Source organism: Prorops nasuta, unplaced genomic scaffold (genome assembly GCF_024137725.1).
Source record: "Prorops nasuta isolate Cenicafe-Biocafe unplaced genomic scaffold, Cenicafe_Pnas_1.2 PNAS00011, whole genome shotgun sequence".
NCBI classification, from domain to species: domain Eukaryota; kingdom Metazoa; phylum Arthropoda; class Insecta; order Hymenoptera; family Bethylidae; genus Prorops; species Prorops nasuta.
This window is the reverse complement of record NW_027116808.1, coordinates 853,756-875,928: the sequence shown is the minus strand read 5'-3', so window position 1 is coordinate 875,928 and position 22,173 is coordinate 853,756. Positions and strand designations below refer to the sequence as shown.

Genomic DNA, 22,173 nt, shown 5'->3' with positions numbered 1-22,173 from the left:
CCGCTGACAAAGAGACTCTTTACCGTGAAAAAATTTCAACGTGTTCGCTAAAATTACCCTTTTCGTTTCTTCCTTACCGTAATTAGCAGAAAATTGCAAATAATTGATTTTTTAATTATTCTCGTGTAGGATTAGCGTGAAATTGGCTTCGGACAGTTTTCCTCCTGCCAAAAGATTTTCTTTGTTGGAACGATGCTGAGTCTCAAGACGATCGTGATGTTTCTCCACATATATGTGTGTGTGTGTCGAGGCGTGGGCGTCTGGGAAAATAACGATGAGCGAAGAGGCAGGCATATGAAAGTTTTAATAGTGCAAAATTAAGCAGGCTTTGCGGCAATTATCCTTCGAATTAAAAGCAAAGACTGCAATTACGAACGCAGTAAGCAACGCCCAGTTCCCCTCCTCCCCCTTTTTTTCTCTCGGCGAACAGGCTCTTACTTAAAAGATTTTAATTACAATCCGTATAAACGTCATCAGCGAACGGAAGTTGTATTTAAATCTCATTTCGTTATCGCGCCAACTTTAAACGCTCCTTTACTTAGCTTGACATTTATAAAGCGTAATTAAAAATCTTTTTAATGAAGGCTCCGAAGCGCGAGTGGCTCTTGAAAGACTATTGTTCCCCTTCTAATGAAATTAGGTATAACATAAAAAAATTCTGGCCAGCATAAAAAGATCCATAAGTCTTGAAATTATAAGCGCGCGTCTTATTGTCGGAGCAGAATTTATCCTTCCAATGAAATAGCTGGGTATTAAAAAGCTTTGAATCGCTAACGCTTGTACATTTCGCTTCTCCTGTCCCCGACAGTCCTTTCTAGCCTGCATATACCCATCGGAATATCCCATTATTCCCATTCTTATGGAACTGCGCCAAAGCTGACACCATCGGCTCAGCATAATCGCTCCAATTTGCAAAATTATTACTCTTATTATTTAGCAGCTTTATGAAAATATAGGTCCACGCTGCTCTCTGTATCAGCCTTACAAATTATTCCTCGGCAAAAGCAACTGTCTAATGATTTATTTGCTTTCGTGCAACGAGGAAATTTTCCTCGGCTTGATCCTCGCGTAAAATATCGCGACTATTAGCCAGCAGAGGTTTCGCCTTACAATCTGCCCAGGAGCTTTCCGCTATATCGTCTCTTTTTTCGCACTATGAAAAAATGGCTGTTGCCACTCGCGAAATGAAAAGTATGTCTTTCGGGCGTAACAATGCCAAGATTGTATTACGACGAAATCGAAAAGACTTTAATAATTAGAATTATATATAGGATTCTTGTGGGAAGGTTCCGAGTCTGGGAAACGAGACGAATTCGTGGGAAGAAATTATCTAAGGAAATTACTGGCGAGGCCGAAAGTTGGCGAGTGGCAGAGAAGAGGTAAAGAGAGGGGAGGGGGTGGGGAGACACAGGTGGGACCGGAAGTTGGTTGTTTCCAATGGATGGAGGATTTAACGTACAAGTCCGCGAGCCATTAGAGCTCCACCGGTGGTAAGCACCACTTTCCCGTCCAGCTGCTGGGTGGCCAGCTTTGATTCGCCAGAGAGAGAGAGAGAGAGAGAGAGAGAGAGAGAATAAACGACAAAGGAAACTCAAAGCTTGCAAGGCGAGTTGACTGCGCGGCTCTTTGTGCTTAAAACTTAAAGACGCTCGTACATACGTCTTGGTGTAAGGTATGGGAGGGGGTGGGGGGGCTTTAACGCTCTCGGAGAACGAGTAGCCACGCGATACAATGAGAAACATCCCTTTGCACCGTGCAATACCTATATACTATATACTACCTCACGTAACTATATCACTTACAAATTTCTTCCTCGCCAGATGTAAATATTTTGCTGGCGAGTCAGAGCGGAGAAACGGTAGCTGTCTTAACACTGCAGGAGAATACTGCAGTTACAGTTTTGGGTGTTGACTATTCTCTCGTAATCCATTAATGTTCGGACCCTCTCCCTCTTATACTATATATATATATATATATATATATATAGCTACAGCCTGGAAACTCTATTTATCTCATCCAGTTTGCACGCTTGGGCCACACTATCCGTCTCGAGGACCCCCGCAATTTTGTATATTACGGAAACTTTCACAATTAGTCTCGAAACTTTCATAATTCCGCTAAAGCGCCTTGTTTAGCGTCTGCGCGGGGCGCGGGCTCTGCTTTAATTTATCGCAACGTTTCACTCTCCACCAATGGCCTCCGCTTACCTCTCGATCCTGCCGCTGCACTCTTATTACGGGATCTTATATATATATATATATACAGGTAGCTTCCGGCTAAACGAAAACGAAGGAACCGGCTTAGTCAGCATTTAGCAGCGCGCGAGCAACTGTACAAAACGAGCAGAACGACACCTTGCCGATTATGCACTGGAAACTTGGGGAGAGCAGAAAGCAATCGCTGGAAAACCACGGCGCGAGCCAATCAAGCGCATCGGCGCACAACTTTGCTAGATAAACCAAGTCTGACCGAATGAAAAATTTATCACTGATGGAAAAGGAACTTTGTTATTTTTGCTTTAATTTTTATGCTTTGTTTGCACAAGAAATAATAAAATACATTGAAATCCGTCGAAACGCCGAAAAACTGGTGGATTTATGGTCGAGTTAAAGTCGCCTGATTTATTTCACGCTCTCCTCGAAATTCTTCCCTCGAGAAATAAGACGCGAAGAATATTAATTATTCCTAGACTGTAGAGTAGCTTAATCCTCTAATTAATCTGGCACGCGTTTACTCAAAAGTATCCATCGAGCTTCCCATCCTTTTAATCCAAACGGAATTAAAATTTATGCATTTTCTTTTTTTGGGCTCTTTTAAAATCATTGCAAATATGCACGTGGCACTTTTGAACGATTATAATGGAAAAGTAATGAATATGTGGAACGGAATTACGGTATTATCATAATTTCCTGAACAAGGAGCAGCAATTTTCACGTTAATCTGGCTAATCAAACATCCGCACGGTGTTCCATGAAACTCTGCGCTTCCGTGTCCAAGTGTAATTACACGACAGCTGGCAGTTTGAACCGAACGAAGCTTGCGCAGTGAAGATTTTGCAGTCTCGCAGCAGGCGAGTTTTGCACAAGAGCGTCGCAACGTATCGGGGACGAATCGTCGAGTAAAATGTGCACGTGGGAATACAAGGAATCCAGCGCGGAAAGTTATAATAGCTGAACCAGCACGAGCCATCGTACTATTTGGTTGGTAGCGTTGTAGCAACTGATGAAATTCGTTCGCGTTGTTTCATATTTCTCACTGGCAACATTCTCTCCCTGCGTTTACAGTGAGTTGCGAGAAAGCGAGAAATTCGGCCCATCGCTGCGATACATATATTAGCTATATATATTAATAGGGACTGACGGTTGTATGACGAGGGTCGTAAGTTCCTGTTTTCGGGAAACACTGTCCGTTGCCTGTGTCGACTCGAGCCTCATCGTCCAAAAATCGAATTCTCCGCTGCTGCTCGTACAGTGTTTTGCAGGAAGGCGAACATTTTAGGATGCCACTGTGTAATTCACTTACGAGTATTGGTATATGGAGGATGAAGTTTGTATGGCAAGGGTCCCAAATTCCTACTTCTTACGACACTGTTCGTGTTGTTTGGTTTACTCAAACTTGATTAAAAAATCGAATCCTCCCAGAGTGTATGAAATCTGTTGTAAAAAATGTCTACTTTTTCACAGAATACTGCCTATTACCTGGCTTAACTCAATCCTGGCCGAAAAACCAAAGTTCCTGAAAATCATCTCTCGCAGCCTTCAACATAAACGACTGTTTGATTTCATCACGAGTCAATCTCCAATATTTTCCTATGGCAAAATTAGGTCACACTGGTAAATTCTATCAAAGTAACCGACTATCTACTACCGCAAGAGGTCGTTGAACGAATTCCCTCAATCCTCTTAGCATCCAATCATCGCGAGTCTGAGTCAAGAATCTCGAGTCTCATTGAATCTTGCACTGGCAGACGTCGATAATTATCGAAAATGGACGAGGAGCAAAGAGAAAAGCCCTGTCTATGATGGAAAGTCCCAGCTGGGAACAGTTTAAACTGCCAGGCTTCGTCATTGGAGAAAAAAAATCCCTGGAGAACGGAAATGAGATCAGTCCGGATCCTGAGGAATGAAGAGAACGGTCTTCGAGGAGGGGGAAGAGGGAGAGAAGGAAGGGAGAAAAGGAAGCATAATGCCACAGTCCCTAGGCGAGCACTTATTTCCCTGCAGAAGAGATAAGGAAGACACAGGAATAAGGGATACCCTGCAGAGACCGTGTGCGAACGAGCGATCGCGCGAGCGCGTCAGAGAAGAAAAATGAGTTAACTCGTTTATATCGATTCTCGGATGCAGCGATTTTCCGCCAGCTTCCATTTTGTCTCTCGCCTTACAAATCTCCGACAGTCCATTTGAATCAACGATTGGACAGGCTTATATACTCTCCATTTGCCGAGGTGCTTCGAGCAACTTACGCGGAAATCTGTCGGGATTTCCCAAAGAGGGAATCTACGGGGTGTTTCGTCGCGTTATCTCGTTTCCATGTAGGAAGGGAGAGGTTGGAGAAGCTGGAGAACACGCAGGACCACTGTGCACGGGCGTGGCACTGGTCCTTCCAGTTTCCCCACGCTTTTCTCCACGTCGAAATCAATCTCGGCAGCTTCGCATATCAATCTCGCATCGCACCTGAAACCCTCGGCAACCTTGCAGCATCCTCCTCCGCGCGGAAACCCCTTGGATGCTGTCGTTCCTTAAAAGGATTTCGCGCGGCGGAACGAGAGGAGTGTAGGAGCAGGAGAAAGAGGGGGAGAAAGAGGTTTGTCTAGAGAGAAGCGAGAGAGACGGATATATTGGCAGCGGCGCTACGCTTGGATCAGGTGCCACCCTCTCACCCCTCTCTCAAATCTTCTCCCTTCCGCTCACTCAATCACCCCGAGCGGGATAATCGATTTTGACTTTGTCTCTCCTCGTCCATATCCGCTTGCCCCGCGGCAGCGTCTTCTTTCCAAATCACTCAATTCCCTATCGGCGAGTATACGCCACGTCGAACGGGAACTCGCGGTTCGTTCGAGCGAACGAGAAGAAGGCCCGAAGGAGCCGGAAGTGACGTGTGTACCAAGTACGTAATATCAATCGGGCGGGATCTTTATTATCGATCGTGGAGGGCGGAAATACGTCAGGGACGATGATGGTTAATCGAGGGACTGACAAGACGAGGCTCGGCAACGTTGTACCGTTAGGATCTATACAAGCCTTGCGAGATAAGGAGATCGGAACAACCACAGTATCTATATATATATATATATATATATATAGCATTCGATAATCCTCGGAGACAAAGCTAGGACGTCCTTGTGTGCGCTGGTCACCCGGAGAACAATCCGTCCTTCAAAGGATACCGTGTTGAAGCTGCTGGAAAAGGTCGGAGTGCCGGAGTAACTATGATGAGAGAGGGGTGCGTCAGGCCGGTGGCCTTTGACCCCTTGTGGTGTCTCGCGGAGGACCGAGCCGTAACACGAACCTGTAGGATAGCATCTCCCTAGTTGCTTCGATCAACTCGTGCAAAGGGTACGTCCTGTCGATCCTTCCAATCGATCCCAGTGACCCCCTGATGATGCTACGTGTTCGCCTGTACATGAACGAACACCCTCGCCCTGCTACACCCCACTTGTGCAGAACACGTTGCAAAATTAATACTGGTCCCCAAAGATCAGACTTTTGACCTTGACGATGATAATACAAAAAACTATTCGTGTCTTTATTTTTCAAGCTCAAGAAGAACGATTAAACTGGATAGTGCAAACATTCGGATCTATCCTGAAATTGTTTTGGTCGAGAAGACTCAGTTTATGGATTTTGCAACGAAGAGACTCTGGTGCTTCGCGGTATACCAAATTGATTGCTATTTTCGTTTTGAAAGATTTCGAATGAGTTGATACGAGAATACTATACGTGCGGTTCACAACGCGAAGCAATAAAGTAAAATTCGATAGATCGATCCTCGCTTGTTCATAGTTGTAAGGCCACAGCTGCACGTAAATGACTGTAAACACGATATCGATCTGACAGTGGAGTAGGTTTTGCAATAGGCGCCAGAATTAATATTAGATTAGGTTCGAAGTTTCTCACCATTATTATTGTACGGTAAAAACTCTGTTGTCTCGACTCGTACTATATCTACCACTGACATAGGTCCTCAAAGTCATTAATTTTTTCTGAATGATTTTCATTTTTCGTATACGTGCAGTGCGCGCGAGATAGCGACCCATCGAAGCTTGCCGTTCCTAAACGAAATAGAGGAGATCACTCTGGCACGAGTGGACGAATGGAGATACGACTGAAGCAACGTAGAAGCACTCTGCACGGAGGAAGCACAATTGATACCGGTTCTACCTACTTGCCGGAACACTGCACACCGCCGCTCTCTCGTAGATTCCATAATAGCCAATGATTCAACGCTCTAACCCTATTCAATTATTTGCTTTGCTTGCTTGCACAGCTAGAAAGCTTGTGACAATCCACAACTCTAATCCTCTCGATGGTAACTGAATGTAAATAAGTTAAAATAATGCGATCGTACAAGTAATTCTCTGCAAATAAATCGAGGCGGAAGAGGAGAGTTTCGAAAGTAATTACGAGCAAATACGGAGAGACGAATCCGACCATTTAACGTCGAATGGAGATATATATATATATATATATATATATATATATATAGCGTCGATGTAGAAAATTAGACGACTTGCAATTTAATCGCGTTATTCGTAATATTATGGTTATTGGAAGATTCGATTTCTAAGGTTTAAGGGGAAAATGAACGATATGGGTCGGACGCGATGATTGGTTATGAATGAACGTAAGAAAAATGTCACTTCTTACGTACGTAGCGTTCGTACGGAAAATTAGACGACTGACTCTTTGGTTATTTTACTCGCTGTACTTTGGTTATTGGAAGACTGACGAGGTTCTCCAGGTTTAAGGAGTAAATGAACGATATGGGTCAGACGTGAGCCCGCGTTATACGCGGATGTAAGAAAGGTATTATATTTTATATATATAATAAAGACCGAAGTTACTTTAACGATAAGTGTGTGTGTCACTCGAGCAATTTTGTCGTCGGATAAGGTTCTCGCTTTTATGTTAGTTGAGGGGAAGCATACCTCTCTCGTAAGTGGACGAGCAGAGATGCCATGTAAGCTTTGAGAGCGCGTCTTCAGTTTCAGAGTACAGAAGTATGTGTGAGTATGTATGAAATGTGTATGTGTGTGTACGTGTACCGGGGAATGGAGAATTGATATCGATCCTACCTGAGACGTAGTCCGGATTGACGCTGTCTTATCCTAGACAATGGCTATTGGATCGCAAGAAGGGTTGCGATATTGGATTATACATATACAGGACCGTTCTATTTGAGCCTCCTCATTGAATCCTGCAAGCAAATTTTTACCCTCGCAACTTTCCCACAGCAGCGAATTACCCTTATTTAAGGGACAGCTTCCTCGCGCGTGCTTTTGCAGCGTATATCCTCTCGTGCTAAATCATATCCTTCCCTTCTCACCCTCGAGAGATTTTTTATAAAAATCGGAAATTAATTTTTCTTTCGTTAAAAGTTCGGGAAAAGTGGAGAAATTTAAAATATGTCCTACTTTCGAGCGGCTTTGTTCATTTTTACACGAGCCTTTTTGCCCCATCGATCTGGAGAACGCTGGCGAACCGAGGGTGGCTCCTGCCGCGAAGAATCTATTGCTCGGAGAAATCCATGAAGGGTCCACTTTTTCAGCAAGGTCTTTGGCGACAGGTAGAATCAGTTTTCCAGGTCGAGGCTGCCCAACCTCCCCGAACTTTCGTGCTCGATCGACGCTACCTCGATATCCCCTCGGTATCTTCCTCGTGAAAACTTGTTGTTGTTATCGTTACACCGGATCTCTCGACTCGATCGGATCCTGAAGATACACAACGCGATGCTGCGAGTATTTGCAAAATTCGCAACTACTCTCTCTCCTTCTATATATATATATATATATAGACCCGCTTCTGTCTGGTTCTTTCGAATATCGAATCTCTGCCCGCGTTACGTCGTTAAATTAATACCGAATTTAATAAAGGTTCGTTAGCTGATTAACGATGGGAAATTTGGCCCTGGTTGAATCATCGGTCGGAGGCACGTAGGTCCGCCGGAGAATTAACGGCATGCACCGCCAGGATAAACGTGCAAACGAGCCCGTGGAGTCGCTGCCGAGCGTTCTACGCAGCTCGGAGATTCGGGTGCAATGGCCAATTATAATTATACCGGCAGCTAATTGGTAAACAGTAATAACAATAATAATAGCTTCGGAAAGTTACATCGATCAAGAGCGGTGAGCCATATGCGCGCGCGTATGCTGAAATAATTGTGGCTCGACGAGTCGGAGAGCTGCACGAGTGACGTTTTCGCTCGCCACTTTGTTGAGCCAACGTCACGAATACAACTCCCCCCCCCCCGACATCACGGTCAGTCGCGGTACCCGCAACGGCGCGTCAGCTGCATTAAAATTGCTTTTTCAAAACAATCGAAATCAAAACGCGTAACCGCATTTGACTCGCGTCAAACGGGTAAATACTGTCAAACCGTATTCTCGCACACTGCTCTGCAATTAGCAAATTTTATCGCAGTATCGAAATAATTTATTCGCAATGCCCGCGCTCGCGATATTTCGCATTATCGAATTCTTTACCGGCGCGAAAACACATTCTACCGATTCCGAGGCGGCGGTGGCTTTCACCACGATGAAAATGGAAAAATACCGCGAGCCACTTTGGCCGCACGGAAATCGACGCCGTAATTTTCCTCGTAATTTCAAATTATAAAGTCCTCGAGCGCGCATTCTGTCGCGACTCGGTCACGTCGATGGAAGAAAGTTTGTCGCCGGAATCCAATTAATCTTCGCCAATATTCGTTGGCGTTCTTGAAATTCACGAAAGATCGCCGCTATTTTTCTTTTTTCTTTTCATTTTTTTACTTTCTTTTATTATTTTACCTCTCGTAGTCCTGTGTGGTCGGAGTTTTTCCTTTCCGAGCCCCGCCACCACCACGAGGACCAGATGGCAATCGATATCGCAGGATTTCAAAAGGAGAGAGAGAGAGAGTGTGTGTGTGTGTGTGTGTGTGTGTGTGTGTGCTGCCTAAACGGCAAATATCTGTATATTGGAAAGCGACGCGTGCGCAGCTTCATGGATTTTGATATTCCGCGATCGCTGCCACCAGACTTATGCAGATTTACGACACGCGTCATCAATATGCGCGATGCCCGTTAAATTATTCGACTCTCGATCGGGCATAATAATTTCCGGCCTCCGTGGCTGTTGAGAGATCGCTGGGATGCGATAGGACCGTCACGATTGGTCGTGATCGGCGAACAATGAAAATCCTCCGCACGTTTTGTCAAAAGCCATTTTTGAGCCTTGAGAAGTCCTTGGTAGCTCTCCGGTGCAACTTCCAGGATGATTTTGACAATAACTCCACTATCGTCGTCATCCTGGTGTAACTCTTGCAATTAGGATGGATGATATGAGCAATAAATCATAATAGTGTAAAAGAATCGACGTATGTGGCGAGTTTAACGATATTAAGGAAGAAATAATGATTAAAACAGATGCATAAAAATATGGCAGCTGCTGCATCGGGAAATAATCCACGATCGATTTTATCCAATCGGGTTAACTTTTTTCAGTTAAAAATACTTTTATCCCGATGCTGTGTATTTTTGCTAATTAATTTGGATGGGTTGGGAAATGAAGCGAAGCGTACGAGGCATGATCGTTTTTATTCAAAATTAGTATAAAAAATATTTTCTTTTTTAAATATGATTTTTGGCGATGACAAGGTCGAGGTTCTCAAGTCAATTTTCTCACGTGATCCACCTTCTTTTGGGATGCCTTGATGAAGCCCAGAAATTGGAGTTCTGCAACGGCGCGTGTAAACCGAGCTCTGCGATGAATCTTTGTTAAGGATAATATGTTACCGTATATCACGTGAGAGCTATATTCTCGCAGTTAATGTCTAGTTGATAGAAGTTACCCTAGTCAGTATGTAATTTCAGTGTTACAAGTTATGAGGTAATTACGCAAGTAGGCAAGTAGCTAAGTTAAAACAAGTGTCAGGATCTCCGGCTGAAAGTTACTAACGATGAGAAAAGTAATATAAAGCGTTAAGAGATTTTTGATGGTAAAGGATACTGTACGTCTAGGCCAACATGATCATCCTCATTTGCAGCTGCTGCTTCGTTCTTTCGACTAATCACTGTGTTGAAGGCCTAATGCAAAGTAAAGCACACATTTTAATTTAGTTATTTCTCGTTCGTTTTGCTCAAAGAATATTCTCATTGCTTTATTAGAAATTATGACAGACTACTCGACGCCTTGTACAAGGTAGCCAGCATAAAATGACATATTCGCGTGAATCATTCGTGGCTGGATTAAAATCTCAAAGTGCAGGCGGAGTGCGTGACCATAAGTGTAACTTGTATTAACCTGTAAACAGGCGCATGCAGATAATTACCTGAAGCCAGTCGTACATATTGATCAGCTTCCCAGACTCCAAGTGAAGTTTGTAAACTATATTTATATCGGGCATTGTTGGCAGTAAGTCGTCATTGTTATCCAACTTGCAGCAGCGACACTAAAACGAGCATTCTTATTTTTATTAATCTGCTGATAATGTTTTTTATGACGAATATTGAAAAAAGCATCCTGCTCAACGAGGAAAGGACAACATCTGTTAATCGAGATGCAATTAAAAGTACTTTGGATCAAGGAGAACGAGAAGGATCTGCAAATAAAGTGTATTACGTTACTTTATGATTAGGACATTTTTTGAAAAATACCTCGAGATAATGTTGTGGGTCGTTCAATGCTGTGTGCAGCGCTCCTTTAAGGGAGCCACTCAAGTGAGACTTTACGATTTTGGCGTCGTAGAAGCAAAATATTTCGTGACCTGCGTAATTCCTCAAATTACATATGTAAACAGAAAATACTCTCTTATCTAAGTAATCAATGGCGTTTTTCAGTGCATCTTTGTAAGGCGACCGTAAATGCTTCTGACTCATTTCTTTTAATTTCTACAAATAATGATGATCCATTAGTCTATCATTTTAAAAGCAGAATAAGTCAAGTATGTATATGTATTGCGAACCATTGTCATTTCAGAGCGACTTTTCATTTTCATCCACGTAGTTTCGGTAGTTTCAACAACTTCTAAACTTGCGTCTTTTATAATTCTGATGTGCTCCGATATAACTTCATTAATACTTTCTATGTCTTCATCATTGCTACGGTCTGTTATCTTGACTAGTGTATTCAATTTTTCTATGAGTTCTTGCTTGGATAAGAATTTTAACAATTGAATACTCTCCTTGTATTCTTGTGTTGACGCTAAATCTGAAGTGGCTGCTATCCTGTATATTTCACGCAACTATAGTTACGAAAGTACAATTTCATTAATACAATATTGATTTTTATGAAAGAATAGGATTTCTGAGTAAAGCTGTATACCTTTTTTCCCAGTGGTGCATTGGGTAATGTTGCAGTAAGGGCGTGCAAACATCTTAATATTATCATAAATTGGTGTACATATTCGTAAAACTGCTTTAAGAGCTCCCAAATGTAATTCTAAAATACAAAGAATAAAATGGTAAATAGTTCAGTCTTTAATAAACGGAAGCTTTAAAGAAATAACCAGCAGTACCTTACGTTTTTTCTCGGAAAAGTTTAACCATTTATCAACCCCATTATTTGTAATCATATGCTTGTTCACAGATGGCAAGTTTCTGAATTCTGTAATATCTTCCATCGATAAAGCCTGTATCCTTTCAAATAATTTTTTCCGAGGACAACAAAGCGAACTTAAATTATTACCATAAAAATGCCTCATTATACAGAACTAAAAATTGTTGGAACGTTAAAGCATGTTTTAGTACTACTTAAGGAAGAAATAATAAATTGAATATGGACCTTGTAATTCTTCAAAAAATTATCTACTGAAAAATCATAAAATAAAAATATATCTGTTAATAATTGAAATGCACTTCCAATTAATTTAAATGGAATTTTGGATGAAAATATTATATTTTCTATCAACTCTGATAGACTTTTATCTTGTTTAGGTGTTTGGAAAACCTGAAAACATTTTTGTTGAATGTAAGAAAATCACTCAATTTTAGAAATTTAAACTTGCCTTAACTCTCAATTTTGAAGTTACATCGTACGTTAAACTTCTGTGTACAACCTGTAAAACAGTTGCAATACCAAAAACTAGTACAAATTTCATTGTTGGGGCATAAGAACTAAAAGTAAGAGAATTTTTAAGGTAATTCACCGAGTTGACTGTCTTTAATAGCAAATATGATTTTAATAAACTTATATACCTTAAGACTAATATGAAATCATGTAAAACAGATGCAGGTAAACTTTCAAAATCAGGTAAAATGATGATTAAAGGAGTATCTTTGGAACAATTCTTTTGGTACCAAGCTTGGAGCTTACGAAAATTATAGTGGGTCCTTTTTAATCCAAGCATTTCCTCCTGCAATCATTGAGCATGAATAGTTGACAAGAAAACAAAACGAAAATTATTTTTTACTAACATCTTTGGTACAACCGATTATTTGATGAATAGTCTCATCCATCAAATTCTTTAGATTAGATGCATGAACGCTCCATATTAATGCTATATATGGAGTTATATTTTTCAAGCTATCAATGATTTCACGAAAGAGAGATGTATGATCCGGAACATTTATACCTGTTTAAGTATTTCAAGTAAGATGCTATTTATTGATAAGCTGAGAACAATATTTAATGATTACAATTACCCATTAATAAAATAGCAGTAGAAATTTCATTTATACATTCATTTGGATATTGTATTTTTGAAGCCTCAACAAAGTTACAAAGATCCGTTACAAGTTCACGAAACATGCTGCTCCTTATTTTCTATAAATCAAAAAATACAATACTAATTCATTTCAATGCTGCGCATTAGAGTTGTTCTCCTTTCGCTTAAAATAACAATACCTCAGCCTTTTCCATCACTAAGTTCCATATTTCTTTGTACGTAATATACCATGGTTCATTCACATAATCTGGTTCAAATTTTGTGCTTCTTCTTTGGCCAATTTTATAATTACCATTGTAAACAAAAATACCCTAAAAAAATTGCTAGATATACATGCAATCACGTGCAATTAAAATTGTAATTTGCTAAAAACTAAAGCAAGCATAGCTACTATTTTATCGTGGAAAGAGTTGGTACATTTTTCATAAACGATTAATAGAGTTGTCAATTGTCATAGTAAATTTAATAGCAATGGAGCACATAGAGGAATACGAATAGAACGTATTTCATATCTATTATCATTGTATTTTGAGGTTAAGTCTCTGGACGAAGCAACAGGTAGAACTGCTATATCACTTACCTTCGACACCGAAACGTTATCCATTCTCAATGGAATAGCACAGTAGACGCTGGAGGGACGTGAATACGTACAGCAAGACCACCGACTCTGCGAAAATAGCGAATAAAAGCAATAGATTCATACAGCTTAGCCGCACTCCACGAGCAGGCAAATAACGTTAAACTGAGCATTGAGCCGGTCTGTCGGCTAGCCAAGCGCGGGAATTTGACAGCTGCTGAAACCTCTACTTTCGAATGTTACAATAGATGGCAGCAGCTTTCGAATCAACATCTATTCATCTCTCTCTCTCCCTCTCTCTCTCTATATATATATATACACATATGTATACAGTACCTTTACTGCCTTATTCCAACATGCCCAATTCAATTATTCATAATAGAATTAAAAGCTTGCAAACTTTTGCACAGTTTCTCTTACAGACGATAAAAAAAGTAGGAAATGTTAATTTGCAAAATTAAAGCAATGGTGTAAAATTTTATATCGCTCATTCGTGTCAACGGGAGGTATAAACGCACATAAAGGAATATAGTGATCCGAATTCGAGGAAAGTCGAGGAAAATGAAATTTCTGTTCGAAAGCATCGTAAACCGCAAATTTCGATCTCGCAATCGTGACGATCGCAGCTGCAAGCAGTTACTCGGCAATCAAATTCATCCCCCGCTGGAAATATGAAGCGAAGCCCTGATGCTATTTGCAGGATCCTTTGGGTGGATGTTGGGAGCGTGAGAAGTGGTAGCGGGAGGAGTGTAATGGTTGGAAAGGGCAAGAAGAGGCGGAGTAGAGTGGGGGTTCGCTACTGTCCTTCAAATTTCGCGGGTTTCCCATTGCGAGCGGAGTATACGCCGAGTACGGTCGTCATCTGAATCGCAAATTCCCCGATTGAATCTGTCAGGTGCGCGAGCAAACAATCCACAAACCAAGAGTTTGACGTTGTATTTCCGCCAGTGGCAGAAGGCAATAAAGCACCTACAGGTTAGTTAAGCTTCCCCCTTCAACCCCCCCCCCCCCCCCCCCACTCTCTCGATCCACCGGAATCGTTGGGCCAAACACGGATATTCCTTGCTCCTCGTAAGATTACTTGGCAAGATCGACGAAACTTTGCCTCGGTAACTTGTAATTGATTTAAATTTGTGTCCAAACAAGATGTACTTGGCTCACGGCCACGCAATATCCCATCCGAATCTACATGGGTCTCTCGTTGCGCCATTGATTTTTTCCAATGCTCTCAAACGCTATTTTTAGTTTTTGTTAATCAAACCTGAATCGAAGGTTGATTTTAAAAAGAATCGCTCTATTAACCGTTCCCGGTGAAATTGTTTGTAGCGGAGTGAAAAATCCGCGGATGAATAAAAAAAATAAGAGAGAGAGAGAGAGAGAGAGAGCGTTGAAGGGGAGGAGATTTGGATCCGCGTCATTTCCCTGACAGTCGGTGGATTTGTTTGAAGGTCGGATTTCGGACGGCTCCAGCGTGGAATACAGCGTATAGAGGCGAGGAAAAAAAGGGATTTGCCGGGGGAATATAAATCGATGCGCAAGCAGCAGCAGCTTTGTATCCGGGCTTTCTCGTTTTGCGGTCGGCGCTAGCACCTGTGCCCCGCGGGGGTCGCCGGGGTCACCGGGGTCGCCCACCAAAATAAATACCCATCGATCGCAGAGCCTTAATCATTCAACCTCGCAGTGCGAAAAGGTCGAAAAAGAAAACGGGCAACGTCGGGACGAAGAACACGAGCCAATTGGAAGAAAAAGTATCTATAGGAGAGTGAGAGGGGGAGAGAGAGAGATGCAGATTGGCACAGACGCTCTTCAGCTACCACTCCCTTCCGCGCGTACTCGATATTAATCTCTCGGTGGCTCAGCGCGAACCAACGACCAGCAACGATTTTCCAGACAACCCTACCATTCCCTTTATCATCGACATCGACCCACGATCCGACAAATAATATCAGCTGAAAATTTGAAAACAGCGAGAAAAAGTTTTCGCCCTGCTTTATGCCATTTTAATGCGCCTCTCAAACCGTGTACATAAAACCACTGCAATTTTTCCACCTTTTTTCTTTCTTTTATTGGGTTTCCGATTGGATCTCGCTGGAAGGCTGGCTGTTGCACGGTCTGCTTAATTTTATAGGCTGCTTCGCGATACATTGGGAGTGAAAAATCGTGTGGCAGAGACTTTCCCTCTCTCTCTCTCTCTCTCTCTCTCTCTCTTCTATATATATATATATATATACACTTTGAGAAGGAAAGATTTTGCACAACGAGAAGCATAAAAGGCAGAACTGGTTTGATTTTACAGCTGACACTTGGCCGAGCAGAGTTTCGCGAATGGGAAAGGCGTGATTTTTTCCACAGAGAAAAGGCGCAGCGCGCAGCGATCGACTCGAAACGGCTGAAACAGCCGAGAGCTGATCTTTGCCGAATCCCAGAGATTTCCAGTCCGCTTTGCACCTTTATCTTTCCTCCTACGACGACGCCTCGTCAATCACCAGCTGCATTTGCATTTGCATGCGAATTTCACCCAGCTGAAAAGCGTTTTCGGATAAGTCGACGACAGATCCCTCCCCCCCCCCCTCCCTCCCCCTCCTCTCCACTCCCTTTCACCAACGAATTCCCAACTAGCTGCTTTTACGGTGCTCCCCATAAAACTATCCGCAAATACCACCTGTCACCACTCTTCTCTCGCTCGGACTCTGCAATGCGCTCAAATTTTCTGCACGCCCAAAACTTTATTGTACGGCTTATAAAAGATCATCCCCCCCCCCCGCCACGCCCCTACCCTCTTTTACCTTATAGATGCTCCAGAGCTCCCAGAACAATAGTACTCATCGATTCGAATCGCTTCTGGAGTTTCGAGAGAATTTACATGTAATGCCTGTGGTCTGTTTTAAATAAAATAAAAGAATAATTGTAATCGATCAACGATGAATTGTTTAAATTTGTTGTAAAAGTACAACGGGGCCTAGATAGTTTTGCAAATATACGAGTGTCGTTGTAATTTTACTTTTTTAATTTTACAACAATTGCGTAATAACATGTATGAAATTGCCCCTTTACATAGTCCGATATAAAATTACAACGACAATCCTTGCCAACTTTATATACCCGACGACTCTCGTTGTAAATTTACATTTTAATTTTACAAGAATTTCGTAATAACGCCAATCTAAATTGTTTTTTTACACGGTCCGATGGAAAAATAAAAGGACAATCCTGGCCAACTTTGTAACCCACGGCTGTCGTAATTTTACAAAAAATGGTTATACAGTATACAGCAGTATACTCGATCGATTCGGAAGGAAAGTTTAGGAAAACTGCGAAAGTTTCAGCGTATCGTCGGTTCATCCCCGCTGGAAAGTGATGCGTGCTATATGAGCAGAAAAGCACACTTTGGAAAAAGATAAAGCTTTGAAATTTTCTCTCGATTTGTTGCGAGTGCATCACGGTTAGTTGAGTTTTTCATCGATAGGAAGGAGTGGCGTGGATTAGCGAAAAGTCAGGTCGAGCCGTGGTAAAGTTGGCAAGTAACGGGATTGCTCGTGTAATAGTCGAGGGGAACTATTTTCGCTGCGGTTGTGTTTGTTTTTCCGGTTGAACAGTGGCGGAAAACGAAAGTCTGTCTGTGTGCAGCTATCTCGCAGCCGGGAGAGAGAAAAGGCTTGTTACACTCGCATCTGCACGGGGATGGACCCGGGTATCGCCGTTCTGCCGGAGGAAACTTTGGCCAAACTGTCGGTAGTTTGCGAAACGACACCTTGCCGAATCTTCGCGTCTCTGCTACTATATATATATATACTAATGAGAGCCATTGTCGGTGTAATTCCGCATCGTACCACTTATTGTCACTTATCCCAAGATTAGACTCCTCCCGTAATTGTAAACTCGCAATCGCCCGACGATTCTCGTCCTAAAAATGTCAGACTTCCATCCGGGGACCAGTAACGAGATAATAAAGTGACGGGCTTCCTATAAGATAGCAAACTTTGACCCCCGTTTCTCAAGTCTTATCTCCGAGACTGCAGCAGGAACCTATAGACTTTTTTACTCGATTTTCAATAGCGAGTAGGAACGTTACAGGTGAAAGAAACTATCGGAGTTACAACTCCGCTACTCGAACGTTAATTGAATAATGAAATAAATTTTATGTTACAGCCAACCTGCCACAGAAGATCGAGCAACTGGGCGATTCGATCTCTTCGGAGTTGGAAGGAAATCCTCCTTTATGGGTGACGAGAAGGAGAGGGCCGTACGGCGAAGAGTTGTACATAAATAACGCCAAGATCATTCGAGAGAGAAGCAATTTCGAGTCAAAGGTCAAGGTCAACGGTGATGTCAAGACTCAGGTACGTTTGAGTCGACCTTGAAACTCTTGCTCGCGTTTCTCCCACTTCCTGGATTTACCTGCACACACATACACACGCACATATAATATGCCCTGGAAATTCCGTGGGTCCTTGAAGCGTCGCGACGACGAGCTAACGAGCTTTTAATGAGCCTCGCAAGCTCGCTTTATCCCAAAGACTATTAAGTTGATGGATGTCATCGCTCTGTAAGGTTTAACGGCTCGGTTGGCTCACGCATGGTTGAAGAGTCCAAGCATGGCGGAAAGTCTTCAATTGGAAGGAACCATAGATCAAATTTCTAATTACCAGAATGTTTTTCATCATGGCGATGTTCCATACGTCATCGTACAAGCTTTTTCGTCAAACGTTGATCTTAAATGCTATTTTACAATTTTGATAAAATATTAATTTCTGAGAGAATCGAGGGATCATTGTTTGGTGATAAACGATATTTGGTTTGCCATTCCATATATATATATATATATATATATATATAACACCCGCAGTGATGTCTACGTTGAAAATGGAGTCGGATTGCTGGATGGATGATGAGATTCGGTAGAAAGGCTCGGATAGCCTTGATGAGGACCAACGCAAACCTTTTCCGAATCCCCGTCGATTTGCTTGGATGATACACTCTTCTCACGCTGTCTTGGATCCTCGAAGCTCATCCTTCCCCCTAGCCAGGCATCCATGGATCCGGATCTCATTTCGTCCTGCCTGGAGAATCCTTTAATCTGTAGTTAAAGTACCATCACCTGATGAAAATCGCACGGGACCGAAACTACGACTAATCCCTTCAACGAGCCACGCCCCCCCCCCCTCTCCCTTTACTGATCAATCTCTTTTCCCGTAATATTAGAGAAACTTTTCTCATCCACTTAACCCGAAACTACCCTGGCTAGGATTTTAAAATATTCGACCACGAGCGGATGCTCCGAGCTTTTATTCACGAAATTCTTCCATTTTTATTTCTTTTTTTTTTATTTCCCAAAGTTGCCATAATTAAATTTCTTTCCTTGTGTATATCACAAAGCGAATCATCGATGGACGAAATGCACGTCGATAAACTCGAATGACCTTCGCAATTTAAAGGACGATTCCTCTCCTCGCAGTCTCCTAGCTGTTATATATCGCGCGAGCATTATCAATCTTTGCTTTACGACCATCCCGACTTTTGTATTGCTCAGCACGAATCGCCAAGTTCCCCCGACGACCTCTCGCGCGCGAAACTTTATCCCTTCCGCCCAACTATTTTCCAAGAACTTACTTTCGCCCGTGGCTGATTTTCAATTCAGCTCTCGCGAATCCCTCGCTCCTCGCGCTTGCTACTTTTTCTTCTGGCCCGGAGAGATGCGGGCTGACTATAACCGGCTCTCTCCACTCGCTGCAAACTCGTACGGCGCAGCACACAGCCTTTCGCTATTTTTCCCCTCCATTACCCGTAACTCTTTGGACGATCCTGCGAGGCCGAGCCGAGAGCTAAGCGGAGTGAAGCTAGCTGCGCAAACGTATACTCGCTATTCGCGCTGGAATTTCTTTAGACCGTTACCGTTACGATGAGACAGGAACGAGGCTCGCCTGGGGGGTCTCGTGCTTGCCTCGATCTACTCTGCGTTCCATACTGCAGCCTATCCTCTATATAGTGCACTATACATATATATATATATATATATATAATAAGATGAAAAGCTTGCAGTATCCTTCATCGACGTCACGAATTCGCTCGATGCTTTTCCATTCGCTGTTCTCCACTATTTTTCAATTAATCCATTTTATGTATATATACGCTCTTCGTCTATATGTATACCAGCCATTGCCCAAGATTTCTGTTTTGCAATCGCAATTTACCTCGGACTGGCAACTCCCAACATTCCTCGTCGAATACAGCGGAGAAGAGACCGATGTTATCGTCTCCCAGGGGATATTTTAGCCAGCTTCAATTCAACAACGAGAGTGGACGAATGAGCGGAGGTAAAAGTCGGAATGGACCATGGAGGGGGCAGAAATAGGAACGCGAGGTTTTCCATTTCCGAAGTTATGACCGGTTTTATTAGACGAGCATTGCCGTCGCTAGACGGACGTACCAAGACCCGGATTCAATTCGAGAAAATAGCCTTGCATCACATTCGTTGCGAGATTTCCAGATTTCTAACAAAATCCCATATACCCCAGTGCTAAATTACCCGTGTTCTTTGCTTATTTTCATATTTTAGTCACGAGTCGATGCTTCGGCTAAAAATTCAAACTCCCTTATATACACCGAGCTTCGTTAATTTTTGTTAATTTATTAATTCGAAAAGCACGATTGTTTGGAACTCGAGGCGAAATTACGGAAAAAATTCATCGATATAATTTCATATTCAAACAAAAGACTTATATACATATATCGCGTCAGCGCAGCATTCGTTCACTTTTCCATCGGTCCCGTAAATTCTTCCTCGTGATCGATATCGTGCCAATCTGCCAGGCACTCTTTCACCGCCTTGCTCGTGAAGCAAAAAAAAAAGAAAAAACGATCATCGTGGTGGCCATTTGTGAAAAACCCCAGGCCTCGGTGAACTGTGCGGAATATTGGAGAGTCGAGTGAAGAATATTATGCTGCTAAAAAATGGGCTATATAGGTAGGAGTTGATAAAAGAATCCAAGGTCTTGAAAAATCATACATATAGATAGAATGAAAGAAAACGTCAAAGTTTTGTTGAAAATAAATAGTATCGGTTCATCGTAAGTAAATGGTTTGTCGCAGGAGGGTGAGGTACTCGTCGAATCGAGAGAGATACCGTCGCGTCGGTTACCTTGAAATATCTCTCAATTTTCCAAAATGCTTGCACCTAATGCTACAGATTTCTCTTTTATCGGCAAAATTCGCACGTGCGAAACTCTCGAACCAACAGGGGAATCTCAGCCTCGCTGTTCGTCGCCTGCTTTACAGTGCGATTTTTCTTTACGATCTATTTCTTTTTCGGGCGAAAACTCCGCGTGCTCTGATGAAAAAGAAACGATTCCAACGGGGAAATTTGGAATCTCGATGAAAAACTGTAGCCAAGCAAAAACAACCTTGCGACTGGTCGTTCGAAGGGATTCCGGCGAGCGAGGGAAATATTCCAAAAGGAAGGGGAGGGGGGGGGGAGTAAAGACGAGGATGACAATTCTACAAGGTGCGATAAGTCAAAGTAGAAAGCGTGGATAAATAAAAAAAGGCGTTGTACAGAAAAATGAGGCGAAGGGAGCGCTTTGCGAAGCGAGTGGGTCTCGTCGTGCACCACACGCTCCTCGACGGGAGGGAAGAAAACAAAAAATGTACCAGGGAGAGTGGAAAGTTCTTCTGGCGAAAGCTCGATCTCCAGCAAAATAAAGACGAGATTTCCAGGAGTGTAAACGCAGCCACCCGAATCTGCAGACTTGGATCTGACGACGGGAAGCACACAGGATAAAGTTGGAATGCGTTAAACATATATATACGATACGAAAGGAAAGGGGTAGTTGCTTTGCGAGAAAAAAAGATGGAACGAGAGGGAGGGAAAGGAAGAAAAAAACAGAGAGAATGAGAGATTTGAGGGTCCGTACGCGGTTAGGGTGGGAGCGAAGGTCGGCTAAAAGTATTGGTGAGAAAAATGGTAAAATAAATCGAGAGTAAAGAATAAAACAAAAATCGTGGGTAGAGGTGGCAGAGTGGTAACCGTACTCCCTCCCCTTCTTTCTCCCTCTCCCTCTCCCTCTCCCTCTCCCTCTCTCTCTCTCTCTCTCTCTCTCTCTCTCTCTCTCTCGCTCCATCCCTCGATTCAATGAATCTCAGAGCGACCTTAAAGAGGATCGCTCCGTTTCTTCGCACGGGACGGCGAGCTCCAACTATAACGCTTCCACTTTTTCGACCTAGGGTATATACACTCGCTAAATCTCTCGATTACCCAGAAGCACTTTCTTAGCTGCGCTTCGCTAACGGGTCTGCTGCCTCCACCACCGCCTCACTCTTCAAATAACGTTTCACCTTACTTCGAGGTAAAAAGATAAACAGAAGAACAATAGCAAATATATTTCTTCTGATATCTCACCTAGACTCCCAAACTACAACACAGAGTAGATATACATATATATATATATATATATATATATATATATATATATATATATTAAAGGTTCAACAGTATAAGAAATACACGGTTGAATATCCGTGAGAAAACCAAAATGTATCCTTTACACACGAACGTGAACAAAAAAATACGAGTCCATATTTCGCAGTGAATATTTTAATCTATTATTAATTACCTGTCAGATTTATCTTTTTAATTACCATAAACAACGATAACGAGAGGAACCTAAATGAAATCTGAATTACGAGCATGAAATATAGTTGAGACGGTTTAAAATTTAATCGAGCGAGCGCGTTGGGCT

General features: G+C 42.4%; 2 protein-coding genes across 5 annotated transcripts in view; one reads left to right on the top strand and one right to left on the bottom strand.

Moving 5' to 3' along the window:
• The window catches only part of Fas1 (fasciclin 1), a 210,268-nt gene that overhangs the window by 135,687 nt on the left and 52,408 nt on the right, over positions 1-22,173 (top strand). For both annotated transcript variants that reach the window (XM_066733658.1, XM_066733657.1), the window contains exon 3: positions 17,588-17,778. In XM_066733658.1, coding sequence (XP_066589755.1) covers positions 17,588-17,778 — 191 coding nt within the window. The remainder of the gene's footprint in view (positions 1-17,587; positions 17,779-22,173) is intronic.
• Positions 9,786-13,614, bottom strand: Orc3 (origin recognition complex subunit 3). Of its 3 annotated transcripts, none has more exons than XM_066733659.1 (14): positions 13,442-13,614; positions 13,041-13,172; positions 12,839-12,959; positions 12,611-12,768; positions 12,392-12,549; positions 12,202-12,310; positions 11,979-12,143; positions 11,713-11,907; positions 11,520-11,636; positions 11,161-11,439; positions 10,853-11,086; positions 10,528-10,647; positions 10,206-10,282; positions 9,786-9,957 (listed from the first exon to the last, which is right to left on the bottom strand). In XM_066733659.1, exons 1-14 carry the CDS (start codon positions 13,463-13,465, stop codon positions 9,864-9,866), a joined length of 1,983 nt encoding a protein of 660 aa, XP_066589756.1. In that variant the 5' UTR covers positions 13,466-13,614; the 3' UTR covers positions 9,786-9,863. The 3 variants fall into 3 exon arrangements, with proteins under 3 accessions (XP_066589756.1, XP_066589757.1, XP_066589758.1); XM_066733660.1 differs by having other exon boundaries at positions 12,208-12,310; XM_066733661.1 differs by lacking the exons at positions 9,786-9,957; positions 10,206-10,282 and having other exon boundaries at positions 10,599-10,797.

What these genes read in the sequence shown, in the direction of transcription:
- Orc3 (XM_066733659.1), bottom strand. Translation starts at nt 13,465, where the DNA reads ATGGATAACGTTTCGGTGTCGAAG. An exon ending in TAATCGGTTGTACCAAAGAT is followed by an intron (nt 12,550 to 12,610) that starts GTTAGTAAAAAA and finishes CAATGATTGCAG; the next exon opens with GAGGAAATGCTTGGATTAAA. An exon ending in GATTTCATATTAGTCTTAAG is followed by an intron (nt 12,311 to 12,391) that starts GTATATAAGTTT and finishes TCTTACTTTTAG; the next exon opens with TTCTTATGCCCCAACAATGA.